At 34.7% G+C, this 18876-nt stretch overlaps 1 protein-coding gene across 2 annotated transcripts in view; it reads left to right on the top strand.

Annotated features, from left to right (window-relative positions):
* LOC150100700 (short coiled-coil protein homolog) overlaps positions 1 to 18876 on the top strand; it is a 61796-nt gene that overhangs the window by 30667 nt on the left and 12253 nt on the right. For both annotated transcript variants that reach the window (XM_090401389.1, XM_090401388.1), the window contains exons 4-5: positions 11812 to 11898; positions 14573 to 14711. In XM_090401389.1, the coding sequence (XP_090257515.1) occupies positions 11812 to 11898; positions 14573 to 14711 (226 nt within the window). The remainder of the gene's footprint in view (positions 1 to 11811; positions 11899 to 14572; positions 14712 to 18876) is intronic.

Below are 18876 nucleotides of genomic sequence, written 5' to 3'. Positions count from 1 at the left end.
TAAAAAAACTATTCATAAGATCCTCCACAGAGACACTACTAAAAACAAAAATGATTTCAAGAATGCCATTGCCATTCCTAATGTTAGAGGCATTTCAGAAAAAATAGACAGAACTCTACACAAATACAACATGAAAACCACCTTTAAACCCCCGACAAAATTAAGACACCTACTCAGTTCTTCCAAAGATCATCTTCCACACCTAGCTCACCCAGGGGTTAACAAAATACAATGCACATGTATCTTACCATACATAGGGGAAACAGGGTGAACCATCCCAATTAGGAAGGACGAACACAAACGACACATTAAATACCTCCATTTTGGAAAACCCGGCCTTTCAGACCACGCACTCCAGACATACCACAGAATTGATTGGAAAGGTACCAAGTCCCTACACCACACTAAAATCTGCTTCGAGAGGAAATTTAAAGAAGTGCTCAAACGTAATCCTAATCTGAACAAAAATGACGGTCTAACCATTCTTGGCTTTGTGAAGGGTAGATCATGCCTCAGTAACTTGCTCAAGTTTTATAACAAGGTGATGGCTGAACTGGATAAGGGTAATGGGTTTACAGTGATACTGTTGGACCTGGCAAAGGCGTTTGACAGGATACCACATGAAATTCTAATCCGTAAACTACAACATATGGGAATGGATATAGGGTTGGTGAGATGGGTAGGTGGGTGGTTGATGGAGAGATATCAAAGAGTAGTTTATTCAGGAGTAGAGTACAAAAGACGGCCTGTGACTAGTGGTGTGCCGCAGTGTTCTGTTCTTGAATCACTGCTGTTTAATTTGTTCATTAACAATATAGGGAAGGATCTAAGAGGAACAGTTCATTTGTTCGCTGATGATGCAAAGTTGGGTAGGATGATAGTGAATGCAGAAGATGTCAAAATCTTGCAGGACGACGTGGATAGATTGGAGTTCTGGACTAAGGAGAATGGATGTCAATTTAATGTGACAAAATGTAAGGTTATGCATTTTGGGGTGAAAAGATTAGCAGCAGTATACCACATTGGCGGAACTGTACTCCAGTGATTGATGAGGCCAGGGACTTGGGAGTGTTGGTGGATAGGGAGATGAAGTTAAGTGGGCACATTGCAAAAGTAGCTAAATCAGCTCATCAACTCACTTGGTTGTTGAAAAATACTTTGACGAGCAGAGACAAACAAGTTATTGTACCTCTTTACCGAGCCTTGATAAGACCTCATCTCGACTACTGTGCCCAGATTTGGTCACCTAGGTTCCTTCTTGATGGGGAGGGGGTGGAGAGGATTCAGAGGCGAGTGACTAAGATGATAGCAGGTCTATGGAATGAACCATATGAGAACAGGTTGAAGATTTGTGGGTTGCAGAAATTAGTTGATAGGCAGAAAATTGGAGATATGATTGAGACATTCAAATTGCTAAAGGGTTTCTATAGGATTAATTCAGAGGATATTTTTGAGATCAGGACTGGTGGTGGGAGAACTAAGGGACACCTATAGAAGGGGGGTGTTAGAGCTGGGTTCTTTACTTTTAGAGTGGTAAATGAGTGGAATAAGCTGCCAGAGTCTGTTGTGGGTGGTATGACGGTGAGTGAGTTCAAGGCAAGGTATGATAGATACTGTGAGAATGTCGTATAGTTGTGTGGACATGATGTTTAGGGCCTCCCTCGATGAGTCTAAGGACTCCCTGGAGTCGCCCGTAATAATAATAATAATTCCAAGAATGTGGAGGATCCATTTACAACCATTATAGCACCCAGAACAAGCCAAAGAAAAATCTCAATACAAGAAGACTTGGTGAAGTTTTTTTTTAACATTCAGTAGCAACCTGAACGGTACAAGTCCAGAAGAAAATCTTAGTATAGCAACATGAACTGTACATGTCCTGAAGAAAAGCTTAGTACGGGAGGACTTTAGCAGGGTTTACTGTTTCATTTTTTGCTTTTTTTTTACCACTAGGGGTCAGGCTAAGTAAAAGATCAATTAACAGCGTAGATTCAATTTACCTTTGTAGAGTGCAAGAGCATGTAGCTTGTCTTCATATACACGTTTTTTTTTTTGATGATGACCTCAATACAGGGGTCGAAACGTCAAGTGTTATTTTATTAATAATAAGTAAAATAATAATTTCAACATGTGTGTGTGTTTTGTATCCCTAAATTTGTAGATATGAATATATTCTTGTTTAATACTTTATCCAAGTATAAATAAACACAATTTGCACATGAAGTATCTTCATGACTAGGCTACTTTTGTATAAAATTTTTCATTTTATTTTTTATTGAAATCTATAGGATTTGTATATTCATCAGAGACATCATTGCTGAACTCTAATACAAACCTCAGATCACAATTAGATTTCTCTGATAGGAATAATGGAGAATTCCATCTGGATTGGGAATGTTGGATAATCCCAGCATCCAAATACTGTTCTAATGTATTTAGGTGCTGCAGTTATTTGTATACTGTTATAGTGTTCTACAACAGCTTCAGGTTCATCAAATAATTCTTAACTACAACCAGTGGTGCACCCGTGGGGGGGGGGAATCCATGCCCCCCAGAAAAAGGAACAAAAAAAAATACTAGAAATTTAATTAGGAAAAGATTTTCAAAAATCTTTTCCTAATTAAAATTCATTTTTTAATTTATGCTTTATCATGTCTTCCATTCATAAGTAGTATATAAATGGAAGACATGATAATTTAAATTTAAATTTTCATGTTCATCACAACCTTTCACTGCAAAAGCAAACACTCATGTAAACAAGAATATCTGTGAAAGTATAAGAAATCCCCTCTAAGAATCAAATGGAAGTTCTTATAGATCTAGATTGAGATATCAAAAGTTATGAAACACTGCATTGCCCAAATCAGGAATTCGTTTATAATGTTATACTGTCTATAGTAAAATGCTTTTTTATTAAAATCTCTTTCCAGTTTTCTAATATTCATCATGTAAAACACTTCTGGAAGTTGTAAAAAAAAAGACCAGGTGGTCACTGAGATGAAAACTCCAGTGTCAAATAAAACTTTACATGAAATCCTAGTTGTTCTGGTAGATAGGCTTATATGTCAGTTACTCATAACTATTATTTTTCCAGAAATAACATCTACTAAAATATTGATTATAAAAACTTGAATTGATAATTTCCTATATTTTGGCAATGTTACATTTGCCATCATCAGGAATCACAAAAACAATATATGCACACACACACACACCAACATTGGGCAAATGAGGCTGAAGAAAGGTAACCAAAGTCGGGCCTAGAGTCCTAAACAGCACCCCCCCCCCCTACAAAAAAAAATATGCATGCAGGCACATATCTTTTTTTTTTTGTGATCCCTGATGATGGCAAATGTAACATTGCCAAAATATAGGAAACTATTAATTAAAGTTTTTATAATTAATATTTTAGTATACATTGTTATTTCCAAAAAAAAATAAAAATAAAAAATCCTCTAACACCTTTTTATTCCCATATAGGGAATAGGCAAAGCCGTTTGGAGACTGAGTGGGCAGTTCAATCTCCACTGATACCCAATCAGAAATAGCTGGCCCAATGCTATCACTAATTAAGCAGCACATAATGAAGAGAATGGCTCAGCAAGTGCCGCCATCTAATGGTCCCTAACACAATATATTTAATGTCTGAAATAGTGTGGGTTCTACGGTCTATTTTCTTGAGTTTACGGGACGAAAAACCCGAGTTTCTGGGAGAAAAATCCCATTCGCCTGTGCCAGAGATCGACTAACTCGGGAACCGGTTGAAAAAAGGCTTGGAAAAATTTCCTCTAGTCGCCGACTAGACTCAAAACCAAGTCTTCCTTCATGTGGCCAAGGATCGTGGTGTGCAAACACCACATCCACTGAGCTACACAGGCTCTTTAAAATTCCAGAAAAATAATAGTTATGAAATCCTAGCAACTGAAATGGAAGCTAAATTTAAAGATTATGATTTAGTTATATTAAGATGGTTGTGAATTTTGATATAGAGTTGTATCTCTTTACATTGGTATTTGTAAAAATTGAATTATTTTTAACATGTAGAGAAACATGTAGAAAAATTGAATTATTTTTAACATGAAATTTATCTGATGAATGTAATGACTCTTTCTCAAACACTTCTTTGTGTTAGAAAGATTTTTTGTGCACGTGTCAGATTTAGTATAACCTTATTTTTTTATTGAATCTTATTATCAATCAGAATAGTTCTTCTTTTGAAATTATTCAAAAATTAATTTTCCTATTTGAAAACTTGGCATTTTTTTTTTCTAATCTGAGGTCTATAATTATAGACATGAGTTGTTCTTCTAATTTTGCTTAAAAATTAGTAATCGTAATGCATTTTCATTCCTTAAAGAAGTGAAAAAGCTGGCACTTTTTTTAGCTCTGTCTTTTTTTGGAAATCAGTAGGAATGTCTTCAACTTCTTACAAAGTTAATTGCATTCCCATAATTCTAGATAAGAGATGTTTCTGAATCCTGACTAGTATTCATTTATATGCAGTACTTATGGTTGCTGTATGTGAGTTTTGCAGTTGCAGGATTAAAAACTTGAATGGTCTTTCTGGAGAATGAAATCAATCTTACCTGTTCAAAAGATGAACTAACTCTGAATATATATATAAAAAGTTCTTGTCACTGACTAGAATCGAACCCCACAGGTTCGATTCTAGTCAGAAAATCAGAGATGATAAAGGTGACATGAAAACTGAAGAAAAAGACATCCTTGATGTGTGGAGTAATTACTTAGAGAAATTGCTACATGAAACAAGCAGTAACAGGACAGTGTTAAAAAACACTCAACAGGCTTGCAATCAGGAATATATATTCATACTTGAAATAGAAAATGCCTGAAATGTGGGAAGGCAGTGGGAGTAGATGATATTCGACAAGAAATGCTCAAGTATGGAGGTATTAAAGTCTTGCAGTGACTGCACTGCATAGTTCAGAAGGCCTGGCCAGAGGGACAAATTCCAGATGATTGGAATAGAGCTCTCATAGTACTCATATGTAAAAAGGGAAATAAAACTGAATGTGAGAATAACAGAAGTATTTCCCTACTGAGTGTTCCGGTAAGATTTATGCAAGTGTACTTGAGAAACGGTTGAGAAGGATTGTTGAAGGGAAGCTTGGTTATGAACAAGGTTGGTCATAACAATTTGGTTATTACCAACCTTGTTCATAACCAAATAGAGGCTGTCAGGATCAGATTTTCACTTTACGACAAATAGTTAAGAAATCATGGGAATATAACAAATATCTGTATTTAATTTTTTGGACCTGCAAAAGGCATATGACAAGGTGCCAAGAGAAAAGCTATTCAAAACACTACAGTTATATGGTGTCAATGGGGCATTATACAAGCAATACTTAAAACTGAAATAAAGACTAAGTATTGCTTGTCAGACAAGGATGTGCATTATCCCCTCTGTTATTCATTATCTATAAATATCACATTATGAAGGAAAGTGGTATTAAACCTTATATCAAAATTGGAGATGTTAATGTCAGCACTTTATGCGGACGATGTTATATTTCTAAAGAAACTGCTACAAGTCTGCAAGATGATTTCCTGATTAAATTGAATAACTGTTGTAATAGATATGGTATGAAGGTCAGCAATAACGAGACAAAGACAATGAAAATAAGCAGAAACATTGAAAATATCAACTGCATCATGAATGGAGAACCTATAGAACAAGTAAAACGTTTCAGTTACTTAGGCACAATTTTTAGTGAAGATGGTAAATTAAATATGGAAATAGATAACATGATCAACAAAGCCAGTATGGTAGGAAGTCAACTGAATAAATTTATATGGAATAAGAGAAAAATTAGTCAAAACAATAAATTAGCTGCATACAAGGCAGTGTTCAAACCATTTTTAACTTATGGATCTGAGGAGTAGCCATAGTATCCAACACAAAATACGAGGCTCATCTTCTTGAATGGCAGGCAGTGTCAAGTAGAGTGATTTGGGCAAATATCAGAATGGAGAACTGAACAATGAGACTTATTTGTGCCTATGGTCCCACAGAAGGCTCTACTAAGGTAGAAGTGGAGGAATTTTTTGAGGCTCTAGAGAAAACTACTGACACAATGAAAAAGGAAAAGTTGGTCCTTGTTGGGGATCTAAATAGCAGAGTAGGAAGTGATTGTCAGATATACAAAAATGTTTTGGGAAAATTTGTAAAAAAGAGCAAAGCTAATAATGGCAAATACCTGTTGGATTTCTGCTCAGGACATGGACTGGTTATTACTAACGGCATGTTCCAACATAAAAATGTGCACAAATTCACATGGAGAGAAGAGGCAAGGAATAAGAAAAGTCTCATTGACTATGTTATTGTTGATAGTAATGTTTTCTCCCTGGTGCAGGACACCAGAGTGTACAGAGGATTTAAAATTGGAAGTGATCACTATTTAGTCTTGAGCAGGATAAAATTGAATTTCATATTGAAAAGAATGACATGTAAGAAAGTTTTAAAGTGAATAAAAGTTGAGCAGCTCTCAGATGTGAACTGTAGACTAAAATACACAAAGATTATTCAAGGAAAAATGAAAGAGTTTGAGAACAGGAACCAAACCTTGGAGATTCAGTGGCAAGCCTTGAAGAAAACCCTGATTGATTCAGCTAGAGAGGCATGTGGTGAAGTTGTCTGCAAAGATAGAAAAATTAGAACTCCATGGTGGACACAGGAAGTTAAAGAGGCAGTGAAGGAAAGGAAGAAAGCATATCAAAAGTACCTGGCAAATAATTCAGCTTGTGCTCTTAGAGAATACAGAGACAAATGTAAGAAAGCTAAACAGTGTGTAAAACTAGCTAAACAAAATTCATGGGTGGAATTTGGCAAGAACATAGAAAATAAATATCAAGAAGGTGGCAAAATATTCTGGAGGTTGTTGAAGAAGCTTAGTAATGGAGGAAAGAGTGCTGTAAAAGGAGTTAGAGATGATAAAGGTGAAATGAAAATGGGAGAAAAAGATATCCTTGAAGTATAGAGTAATTACTTTGAAAAACTGCTAAATGAAACAAGCAGTGATGACAGTACAGTGATAAAAAAAACACTGACCAGGCATGCAGTCAGGAATACATATCCATACGTGAGGTAGAAAAAGCCATCAAAGGCTTGAAATGTGGAAAGGCAGCAGGAGTAGATGATATTCGACCAGAAATGCTGAAGTATGGTGGTATAAAAGTCTTACAGTGGCTGCACTGCATAGTTCAGAATGCCTGGACAGAGGGACAAATTCCCAGTGATTGGAGTAGAGCTCTCATAGTACCTATATATAAAAAGGGAAATAAAACTGAGTGTGAGAATTACAGAGGTATATCCCTATTGAGTGTTCCTGGTAAGATATATGCAAATATACTTGAGAAATGGTTCAGAAGAATTGTAGAAGAAAAGCTTGGCGAAGAACAAGCTGGATTCAGGTCAAATAGAGGCTGTCAGGATCAGATCTTCACTTTACAACAAATAGTTGAGAAAGCATGGGAATATAACAAAGATCTGTATTCAAGTTTTGTCGATCTGGAAAAGGCATATGACAAGGTGCCAAGAGAGAAATTATTCAATACGCTACAGTTATATAGTGGCAATGGGGCATTATATCAAGCAATACTTAGTCTGTATTTGAGTTGTAAGTCAGCAGTTAGAATTGAAGGAAGTACAGGAAGATGGTTTAATGTTAAATCTGGTATGAGACAAGGATGTACGTTATCCCCTCTGTTATTCATTATCTATATCGATCACATTATGAAGGAAAGTGGTATTAAACATATCAGAATTGGAGATGTTAATGTCAGCACTTTGCTTTATGCAGATGATGTTATACTTCTAAATAAATCTGCTACAAGTCTGCAAGATTCTCTGACTAAATTGAATAACTGTTGTAATAGATATGGTATGAAGGTCAGCAATAAAAAGACAAAGACAATGAAAATAGGCAGAATCATTGAAAATGTCAACTATGTTGTGAATGGAGAACCTGTGGAACAAGTAAAACATTTCAGCTACTTAAGCACGATTTTTAGTGAAGATGATAAATTAAATATCGAAATAGACAACAGAATCAACAAAGCTGGTATGGTAGGAAGTCAATTGAATAAATTCATATGGAATAAGAGAGAAATTAGTCGGAACTCTAAATTAGCTGTATAGAAGACAGTGTTCAAACCAGTTTTAACTTATGGATCTGAGAGCTGGGTTAGAAGTAAAACGCTTGACCAAAGACTAGAGACCGCAGATATGAGAGTCCTGAGAAAGATTAGTGGCGTGAACAGATGTCATCAATGGCAATATCATATTAAAAACGAAAATATTAGGAAAGAACTTGACATTGTCAGCATCCAGGAATGCATTAGCAGAGCTAATCTCAGGTAGTATGGTCACTTAAACAGAATTGGCGATCAAAGATTAGCAAAACAAGTGTTCTCTGCCAAGTTTGCAGGAAAACGACCCAGAGGGAGACCAAGATATAGGTGGATTGATATGGTACAAAGTGCCTTAGACAATAGGAATATAAGATCTGGTAATGTGGGAGTCTTGACAAGTAACAGACTGATTTGGAGGAAAATTGTAGATAGGAAGTTAGTAATGATGCAAATTTTTCATGTAGTACTATCATATCCTGCACCCCTTGAAGGTACATAGCAGGAATTTGATGATGATGGATCTGAGAGCTGGGTTAGAAATAAAACACTTGACTAAAGACTAGAGACCACAGATATTAGAGTCCTAAGAAAGATTAAGGGTGTGAACAGATCGCATCAATGGCATTATCATACGAAAAATGAGGATATTAGGAAAGAACTTGCCATCATTAGCATTCAGGAATGTGCATAAGGCTAATCTCAGGTGGTATAGTCACTTAAACACAATGGGAGAGGAAAGATTAGCAAAACAAGTGTTCTCTCTGCCACATTGGTAGGAAAAAGACCCAGATGAAGACCAAGATATAGGTGGATTGATACAGTAAAATGTGCCTTAGAAGACAGAAATATAAGATCTGATAATGTGGGAGTCTTGACAGATATTAGATTGATTTGGAGGAAAATTGTTGATAGGAAGTTAGTAATGATATAAATTTTCCATGTAGTACTATCATACTATCCTGTACACCCCTTGAGGATACATGCCAGGAATCTGATGATGATGATGAGTGCATAACCTTACATTAATTTGAAAATCATTATCCTTTGCCTACAATGCTAATTTATTTAAATCATTCCGCAGGATAACTGCATCACCTTTATCAACTATTTCTGTCCCCAGTTTTGTATCATCAGCAAACAACTTTTCTTAAATCTTTCCCTATGTCATAGATATATACATTAAAGAGTAGTGGCCCTAGTACAGAACTCTGAGGTACTTCACTAGTCATCCCCATTCTTCTAGATTCCACCTCACCATATATTACTCTCTGGTGTATGTCAACCCCCCCCCCCCCCACCCCATCCATGCTATCAACTGCTTCATTTCCATTCCATTTGCTCCAACTTTTGTAATAGTTTTTCATGTGGTTATTCTGTCAGATGCCTTTGCAAAGTCCAGCAATATCATGGTGTAGCCATTTCCTTTAACTAATTCCACTGTCACTTTATTATAAAATGTGAATAAATTACTAAGACAGGATCTACCCTTTACAAAACCATGCTGCTTACTATAGAGTATTGCATCCCTGTTCACCCATTTTTGGATTTTAGCTTTAACCCACTTTTCCAATACTTGTGGAATATCATCTCCTTAAAGGCAGTTCTCCTAAACCTACAGTGTGGTACAGATTTGTAAACAATAATTTTGCAATATTAAAGGTTCATCATCAGATTCAAAACTCTTTATTTCAAAAATGAATATGATTCATCCAAGAAATCAGTTTACCTTAGAAGAGGAGAAAAATAATCAATTAGCATTTTAAAATATTTTTGGGTGGGGGGGGGTTGGCAGACACCACAGAGTAATATATGATGGGGTGAAATCTAGGAGAATGAGGAAGACTAGTGAAGTACCTCAGAGTTCTGTACTAGAGCCATTACTCTTTAATTTGTATATCAATGATATAGGGAAGAATTTAAGAGCAGTTGTTTGTTGATGATACAAAACTGGGAAGAGCAATAAAGAGGAAGAAACAATCAACTAGCCTTTGTAAATATTTTAATTCTTTGTCAACCAGATGGTGATATACAATTTTCCGTTTTTAGAAAAAAACGCATACTGATAGTTATATCCATTCTATTTCTCATCATCATCATCCTGGTCAAAAGGTTAAAATCATTAAAACTTATCAAATTGTGCTCAAAATATTTGTTCCACTGAAGATCTTTTACAGGAAGAATTGAATTATATCAAATCTGCTTTTATGAAAAATGGCTTTAATGAATCCTTTATGAAGAAAGCCTTTGACAGCTTTAGGCAATCAAGAGAGTGGGGAATTGATTATTGTATTTTTTATTTTATTTATTATTATTATTTTTTCTTTAGGAGGTAATAATTTTTTAGAATTTTCTTGAAAAATTTTAGAATGAGCTTCAGTATGGTACCTTTATTTTTTTTTATTATCGATTGTATATTATTTTTAAATGTTATATTAAAAACCTGATGTCATTTATCACTTATAAAGATCACTACCATAGTTGCAAAAATGCATGATTTTTTAAGATTTTTTACTCTGATTCATGAATGTGAAAGAGAAAAAATTGCAGAAGATAAACTTTTAACTTTTTATTATACATATAAGCAGTGCTTTTTTTCTGGAAAAAAGGTGCTGATACTCACCATGAAGATATTATTACAGCAACTTCCACGCTTTTAACATACCCTCCGATGTATCCTCATCGTCTCTAGATCGCTTCTTGCTTTTGGTATCAACTCCAGAATGACGACCTCAGAGCAGCCGTCCACATATTTGCTAGGATTAAACTGAGTGAGAGGAGTTCCAACTAGCCTGATGAACATCAGTGCAGAAGTTGTCCGTACAAGCAGAGATGACCTAGATGAAGTTACTATAAGATTCATCTGAGAGAAACCCCTTTCACATTCACTGGAAGATATTGCAATTGTGCCCAAAGTGTGCTTTAGAGGAAGTAGTATGTCTGGGACTTTATTTTCTTGAAGATATTCATGGAAACCATGAACTGCTTCTCTTTCATTTAAGCGAAATTTGCTTGCTAACTTTTTAATTTCAGCTTCACCAAATGTAAGATGCTCTCCAGGATTTTCTGGCCAATAGTTGGAATATAAATTCTTAGCACATTCAGGCAAGTCAGCATCATTTCCTCCAAGCAGATGAACTTATTGCTAGTTCTCTGTTTTAGAGGATCACAAGTAGATTCAACAATTTCTGCTTCTTCAGCCTTCCTTTTTTTACCCATTGGCATAAAGTAACTAGTTATTTTATTCATTTTGAACAATGATTGCACTGATTTAACTTAGATTAATTCAAAAGTCACGTGAACACCTGCATGTTGCAGAGTGAATATAGAACTGATAAACTGATATTGGAAGTAATCGGAAGTGAACACAACTTCCTGTTTCTGTTTGCGTACCAACCTATGAAACAGGAAAGAAGGGTACCAACTTATGAGTAATCAAAACTGAAAATTCAATTCGTGAACATAGTACCATCTACCAGAATATTTATAATACATTTTACTGTCAATAAATCACAAATTTTTAAAAACTTAAGAAAAAAGGTGCCAGTACTGCGTACCGTTGCATACCGTCAGGAAAAAAGCACTGCATATAAGGTATTGTTTTGTATGAAAATTATACATTAATATCAGATATTTTACTAAATTTCTAAATGCATTCAGTTTTGGATCCTGATGTTAGGCCTGATGAAGTTGAAGAAAAAGCACGTCTTATAACTCAAGTATTGGAACTTCAGAATACATTAGATGGTAAGTGGGACTATTAAGAGATATTTACTTTATATTTTCAGTTTATAAAAAAAGAAAATGAAGTACTTTACATAAACATTTTAACTTTCTCATTTAATTATTATTATTACAAGGAAATTTTCATAGTAATCCAAAGACTTATAGCAGGAAGCCCACATTAGCCATTATGGCTAATGTGGGCTTCCTGCAAAAACATTTTGACAGGATATTGCATAGAGTTCTATTATGTAAATTGGAGCAAATAGAATTGGACATGAAGTTGATGACATGGATAAGAAGGTTGCTGATGGATAGACATGATGATGATGATGCCAGAATGAAATTAAAATTGTTCAATATACAGTAGAAGATGATAATTTTATACATCTTTGGAGCTAATATTGATACTAAAGATGGAACTGACAAGGATATAACATAAAGATTGCTAAGAGCTAACACACTGCTTTTAGAAGATTGAATATTCTATGGAACTCATTAAGATATCGTAATAATACCAAAATCAAGTTCTTCAATTGCAATATGAAGGCCATAGTATTATATAGAACAGAGACATGGAAATTAACAAAGAAACAGATAGTTATATTAAACAGTTTTCAAACATACTTGTATTAAACTTCTATTTTCATTTCATTAAATATTCAACATAAGTTCTAACCAGTACATAAGTCTAAACAGAGGATTAACACATATCCATATAATCTTTCATGTGGATGCATCGTCATGAAGTAACTGTGTAAGTAGGTTACCTGAGATCTCTCTATTCTTCTCTATTCTTTCTCTCTCTCTCTCTCTTTTATTCTCTCTATTCTTAATATGAAATGCATATGTGTATCTGAAGGGAGATGATTATAATAAACCAAGAAGGCAGATTGACCTTCCTAAAACAAATTTCTTTGTTTTAGGAAGTTTTTATATTAACAGAGGATTCTGAAAAGGGAATCTTAGCAAGGTGAATCCTTAGACTTGAAAAGTGAGACTGTCAACAAGTGTACAATAAATAAAAGGAGAAGGCAAATAGACATTCCATTTCAACTTTCAAAAAATGCAAACTGTAAAGTTTTGTCTACTGTCTCAAGGACGGCAGTGATGTTATTTTATCAGAACAAGTGGCAAAATTAGTAAAATCTGGAACTGTAAAGTGGCTTTAATGAAGAAGATCTACTTTGATAGTGTTTATAAAATAGTAAAACACTTTCTTTTTTTCCTCTCTGGTAATGAATTTGTGATTAATGTGTCCAGTAATTATATTGCCTGAGGTAAGAATATTTATATTGCAATGAAACAGTGAGAATGAATAGAACAATATGTGCTAAAGAAGAAAACATTGCACAGTTTAATGGATGTGTGGAAGTTAAGAAATTTTTAGATTTTAAGGAAGGCCTAATAAAGCACTGACATTGAACATTTATTGTTTGTAGGAAATTGTTGTAAAAAATGTTCAGTCTGGTAGACTGATTAAATAATGTGAAGCAAACCATTAATAGAATGAGTCAGAGAGTGAATGATTTTATCCTCTAAGGCATCGTTTCCCAACTGGTGGCATGCGTACCCATGGGGTACATGCTGGGCCATTCAGGAGTACACAAAAAAGAATTAGTAATGGCAGAAAAACCTCATTTCCACTATTTTGCATTAAGATAGGCACCGAACAAAAGTGTCAGTATTAGCAAGGGGTACAATTTATAGAAATGGTTTAAAAGGGAGTACACAAGTGGAAAAAGGTTGGGAACCACTGCTCTAAGGATAAAGAGATCTCAAAAGTATAGTTTTACATTAGAAGGCAAATAGTTTTATAGTTATTAATTTAATTTTATTTACAATGTACATAGTTTTTAGTTTCATTTAAATATATATATTTTTTTATTTTGTCTTGAGTCAACCATTCCTTGGATTCTAAAAATAATAGTTAAAGTTATTGCTTTGAAAAACATACAGAGATATAACATATGGGTAACCTCCCTACTGTTCAAAATGGATCAGATATACCAAGGACCTTTCAGTAAAAACATAAGCAGTTTCTATCTTTTGTCATGTAATTACCCTACTCTTCCATTAATTCCAAAATGTGATTGTAAAGCCAATAATGGGTGAACTTTAATTGAGCGATAAATTTTGAGTCCACTTGACTTAGAAAATTGTGTAAATTTCACTTTTAACATTTTGTGTGTAGGATTCACATTAAAAAAATAAATAAACTCTATTAGTAAAGTGAGTGGGCTAAGAATTACATAATCTGCAAATCCTGCTCTAGAAACTTAACATGGAACTTTCAAGCTACTTCAGATTTCCATTAAGTAGAATGGTAGTCTAACACCATGCAATGAAATTCATTTGTTACTTAAAAATTGACTTCTTTATTTATCACTTAAAAATAGAAAGAAACATCCAAGGCTGTGGTAGGATTCAAACCCACAGTTAATTGGCTAGAAAGAGGGAATGTGCTAGGTAAAATCAGGCTGAGTGGATGCTGTACTTGTGGATAACATTTCGAAACTCAGACTAAGAATGTTCTAACTCAGATTTGAATGTATAATTGGTTATAAAGTTATGATTATAATGTTAAAAGGTGATACTCATCATATGAATTCATATTTACTATTATAGTAGACCAGAAATTGAAATATCTTGGAAAAATTGAGCAGATAAATTAAATACATGTATATTTTTTGTTTAGATTTGTCCCAGAGAGTTGACAGTGTAAAGGAAGAAAACTTGAAACTAAAATCAGAAAATCAAGTTCTGGGCCAGTATATTGAAAATTTGATGTCTGCATCAAGTGTGTTTCAATCAACTTCTCCAAAAACCAAAGCAAAGTATATTTATTATTTAGTCTCTGTATATCAGTGATTTTCAATTTCAGCTTAATATTTTTATGAATGCTATTAAATTGTTTTTTTCCATTTTATGCCTGTTTGGCAATGGTTTTCAAGTGCCACAGTGATAAACAGCAACCAGAGTTCACCTCGTACCGGACAGGAATATTTTAGCCTTCTTTGAATGAGGCTAAGTCAGCCATTCTTGAATGGAGGTAGCATGGTTATATTTCTTCTTTGAAATCAGCAAAGCAGCTAGGGAAATTAGAAGATTATTGCAGTCTGTTAGGTTTTCCTCACATGTTTGTGCCATTTAGTGTCTCTGTCTTTTTTTTTTTTTCCCTTTAGAGTAGTGTACTAAAAATGTGTATAAGAAGAATAAACAAAATCTCCTCCACAACAACAAATGCCCTGGCCACAACTAGACTACCTGATCCTATTAAATTAGGTTAAGAAAAGCTGTTACTTTGATATTATTTTCCTGTATTAGGCCTTGTACCCTAGGCCTAATATAAGGAAAGTTTTATATGAGAAATATTGTATTATTATTTGAAATACTACCACATAAAAGAGAGTTTGACTTATAAACATGCATCTCATCTGACATTGTCTGAAAGTTATTTTGTAACTGTATTAAAAATGTAATTAGTTAAAGTTATTCTAAACTGATCACTTTACTGCTTTTAAAAAATAACGTTATATTTTAGAGGTCTCACAAGTTAATCATTTGATATTTTTGTCGATTTTATGGCCTTGCTTTCACAATCAAGTAAGAACGTTCTGCAAATAAACCTGCAAGCATTGCTTATATTAGTATTGTCATGTAATCAGTTTCTCTATGCTCTTCCAATCCGATAACTGTCGACAGTCCCTATCAGCTTAAACTTCATAGCATATTACAAAGCAAACATAACATAAAATAAAATAAATGAAAATTCTATATTATATTACTGTTATGAGGATGTGCAAATATTTTGCCATGCTTTTAAAATGTAAGCAATAAGTATAATTTTTTCATCATGCTGTTCTCTGTCAGAGGTTTATTTAATTTTGTAGCATGCACTATCAGCCCAGAATGCACAGCCGATTGTAATACAAGTTATCACATTTAACATTTAAATTTAACTACTGTCTCTGATATACTGATGTTGTGGTTAGACATTTGCTGTGCAACATTACACAAGAGATTCTTAAGAAAAAAGATAATGTGGAAGGAATACTATGGTCATAAGGATGATGTCAGTTATGCAGATTATAAGGTGCAGGCACTGGTGGACTGGCAAACAAAATAGGCCTGGGGAAATTACTAGAGAACAGCCCACAAATCCATTATTTTATATTTATAATTTTTTTAAAAATATGCCTTTTGATTCCACATCCTTATTACTTATTTTATTAATTTTTTTTTTTTTTTTTTGCATTACATTAACATGCCTAACATTATTATTTTATTATTATTATTATTATCTGAGACCTCCAGGGAATCAAGGATTCATCGAGGGAGGCAATAAATCACCCAAACCAGCTATCATACCTTCCCTTAAATTCATTTACACCAGATGCACTCACTACCCCTAAGGGCAAATTATTCCACTCACTCACTACTCTCTGTGAGAAAAGCCTAGTTCTTACCTCCCTTTCTTGACTGGGAACAAACTTAACTTCCATGGATGCCCCCATGTTCTCTCCCCGCTTTCCATATATCGAAAAATTTCATCAGTTGATATCCTGTAACACCCATCCAAAAGTTTATAGACCTACCATATCACCCCTCTTTCTCCTGTTAACCAGAGTCTGCAATCCACATGTTCACAGTCTGTCCTCATAATCTAAATCCCATAATCCAGATATAATCTTTGTAACTCTTCTTTGCGCCATTTCCACAGCTTCCTTATCCCCTTGGAACCTGGGAGACCAAATCTGCACACAATAATCCAGGTGTGGTGTTATCAAAGCCTTATAAAGAGGCAAAATGATTTCCTTATCTTTACATATCAAGGTTCACTTCAACATAGCAATTATCCTCTGAGTTGTGTTTACAACTTTTGCTATGTGACCTTTGAACTTTAAATTTTTATCCACCAATACATTAAGATCCCTTGCCTCTTCAGTTTCTTGTAGCATAACCCCGTTAATATAATATGCTGCTGGAACTCTAATCACACCAAAGTGCATAACTTTACACTTACTAACATTAAACTGATAACCATTTTCGTTTGCCCATATTTCCAGTCTATTCAAATCATTTTGTAATTGCTGAATATCAGTAGCATCCCTGATTGACCTGCCTATTTTCGCATCATCAACAAACAATTGCACATCTGATGATAGCCCCTGCTTGATGTCGTTAATGTATAGATTGAACAATAATGGCCCAAGGACTGAACCCTGAAGCTCTGAACCCCTTCCTTATACAGCTTTCAGGAATGGCATCTTGTTTCTACCCTTGTATTTCTCTACTGTACCTAAAACTCCTCCACATTAATCTGGTAACAATCCCACACCAACTTACATTTCTCAGTCACATCCCCTCTCTTTCTATCAACAAGCCTCTAAGTTGCATTCCTTCAATCTCTCCTCATAGTCCACATTCTATAGAACTAACACCAACTTACTGGACCTTCTCTTAACATTGATCTACATACTGTTCTCCAATGGGGTGAGGACATACTTGTTATGTTCAGTGCCACCAAAACAGTCTTGCCTTTTCTTATGCAAAAGAGATCCCAATTCACCTATCCTTATCCTCAGTAATACAAAAATTACCAGAAAGATTACTCTTTGCATGGACTAATGCTTACCTCCGATCTTTCTTGGTGTAAACACATCACATCAGTAGCCTCCTCAGCAACCAAGAAACTTTGCATTCTCTTTCAAGAGCCTAATTTACACCCAACTAACTCTTCACTATATACGAGGGTGGTCTGAAAAATTCTCTGCCTCGACCATAGATGGCAACACTATCAGCAAGATTTTTTTTTCTAAGTTGGTATATCTATCAAAAGCATCCATGTGAAATTGCAAGTCATTCTATCAAGTAGTTTTTTTTTATACAGCTGTGTGTATCCCTTGAAATGGATAAAATTGAGTAACGTGCAGTTATAAAATTCTTTGTAAAAGAGGGTTTAATGGCAAAAGAAATTCATTCAAAGTTCTTAAAAAGTTTATGGGCACTCTTCTTCTTTTTCGTTTTCGACAATTAAGAAATGGACTGCCGAGTTTAAGCGTGGCCTTACCATCCCTGAAGATGATCCATGTAAAGGATGTCCAAAAAGTGTAACAACACCAGAAATCATTGATCAAATGCACGATATGGTATTGGATGACCGACGAGTCAAAGTGCGTGAAATTGTTGAGACTATAGGCATTTCAAAAGAACATGTAGGATATATTTTGCGTAAAAAATTGCAAATGAAAAAGCTTTGCGCAAGAATGGGTGGCGCGCTTGCTCACAGTAGATCAAAAACGCACTCGCATAAAAATCTCTGAACAGTGGGAGCATTTTAACAAGAATAAAACTGATTTTGTGCATCGATTTATTACTATAGATGAGACTTGGATTCACCATTACACATCAGAATCCAAACAGTAGTCAAAACAGTGGACAGAAGCCGGTTGTTCAGCGACAAAGAAGACTGGCATGGGTGTTTCGGGATTCTCAAGTCATTTTGTTTATTAATTATCTTGAAAAGGGTAAAACAATTACCTGAGAATAACCAGACTAGACAAAAAAAAATTGTGACAAAAGACCCGGTTTGCAGAAGAAAAAATCATCTTTCATCAGGACAATGCACCTTCCCACAAAGGTGTTTTGGCAATGGGAAAATTAAGAGATCTGCACTATGAATTGTTGGAACATCCACCCTATTCCTCATATTTGGCTCCCTCTGACTTCTATCTCTTCCCAAAACTAAAATTCTTATTCGCTGATCAGCATTTTTCTTCAAATCAAGAGGTGATTGCAGCTGTAGAGGGGTATTTTGCAGATCTTACTGAGAACAACTACAGGGACGGGATAATGGTGCTGGAGCATCACTGGAATAAATGTATTAGTCTTAAGGGAGATTATGTTGTACAATAAAAATAATTTTGAAATTATAAATTCATTTTTTATTGTTAGGCTGAGAACTTTTCAGACCACCCTCGTACAAATCCCAAATCCATC

This window comes from Typopeltis vanoorti, chromosome 12 (assembly GCF_054136105.1).
Source record: "Typopeltis vanoorti isolate ZY-2024b chromosome 12, IOZ_Tvanoo_1.0, whole genome shotgun sequence".
In the NCBI taxonomy this organism is placed as follows: domain Eukaryota; kingdom Metazoa; phylum Arthropoda; class Arachnida; order Uropygi; family Thelyphonidae; genus Typopeltis; species Typopeltis vanoorti.
The sequence above is the reverse complement of the archived record's forward strand: the minus strand, read 5'-3'. Positions and strand labels throughout refer to the sequence as shown.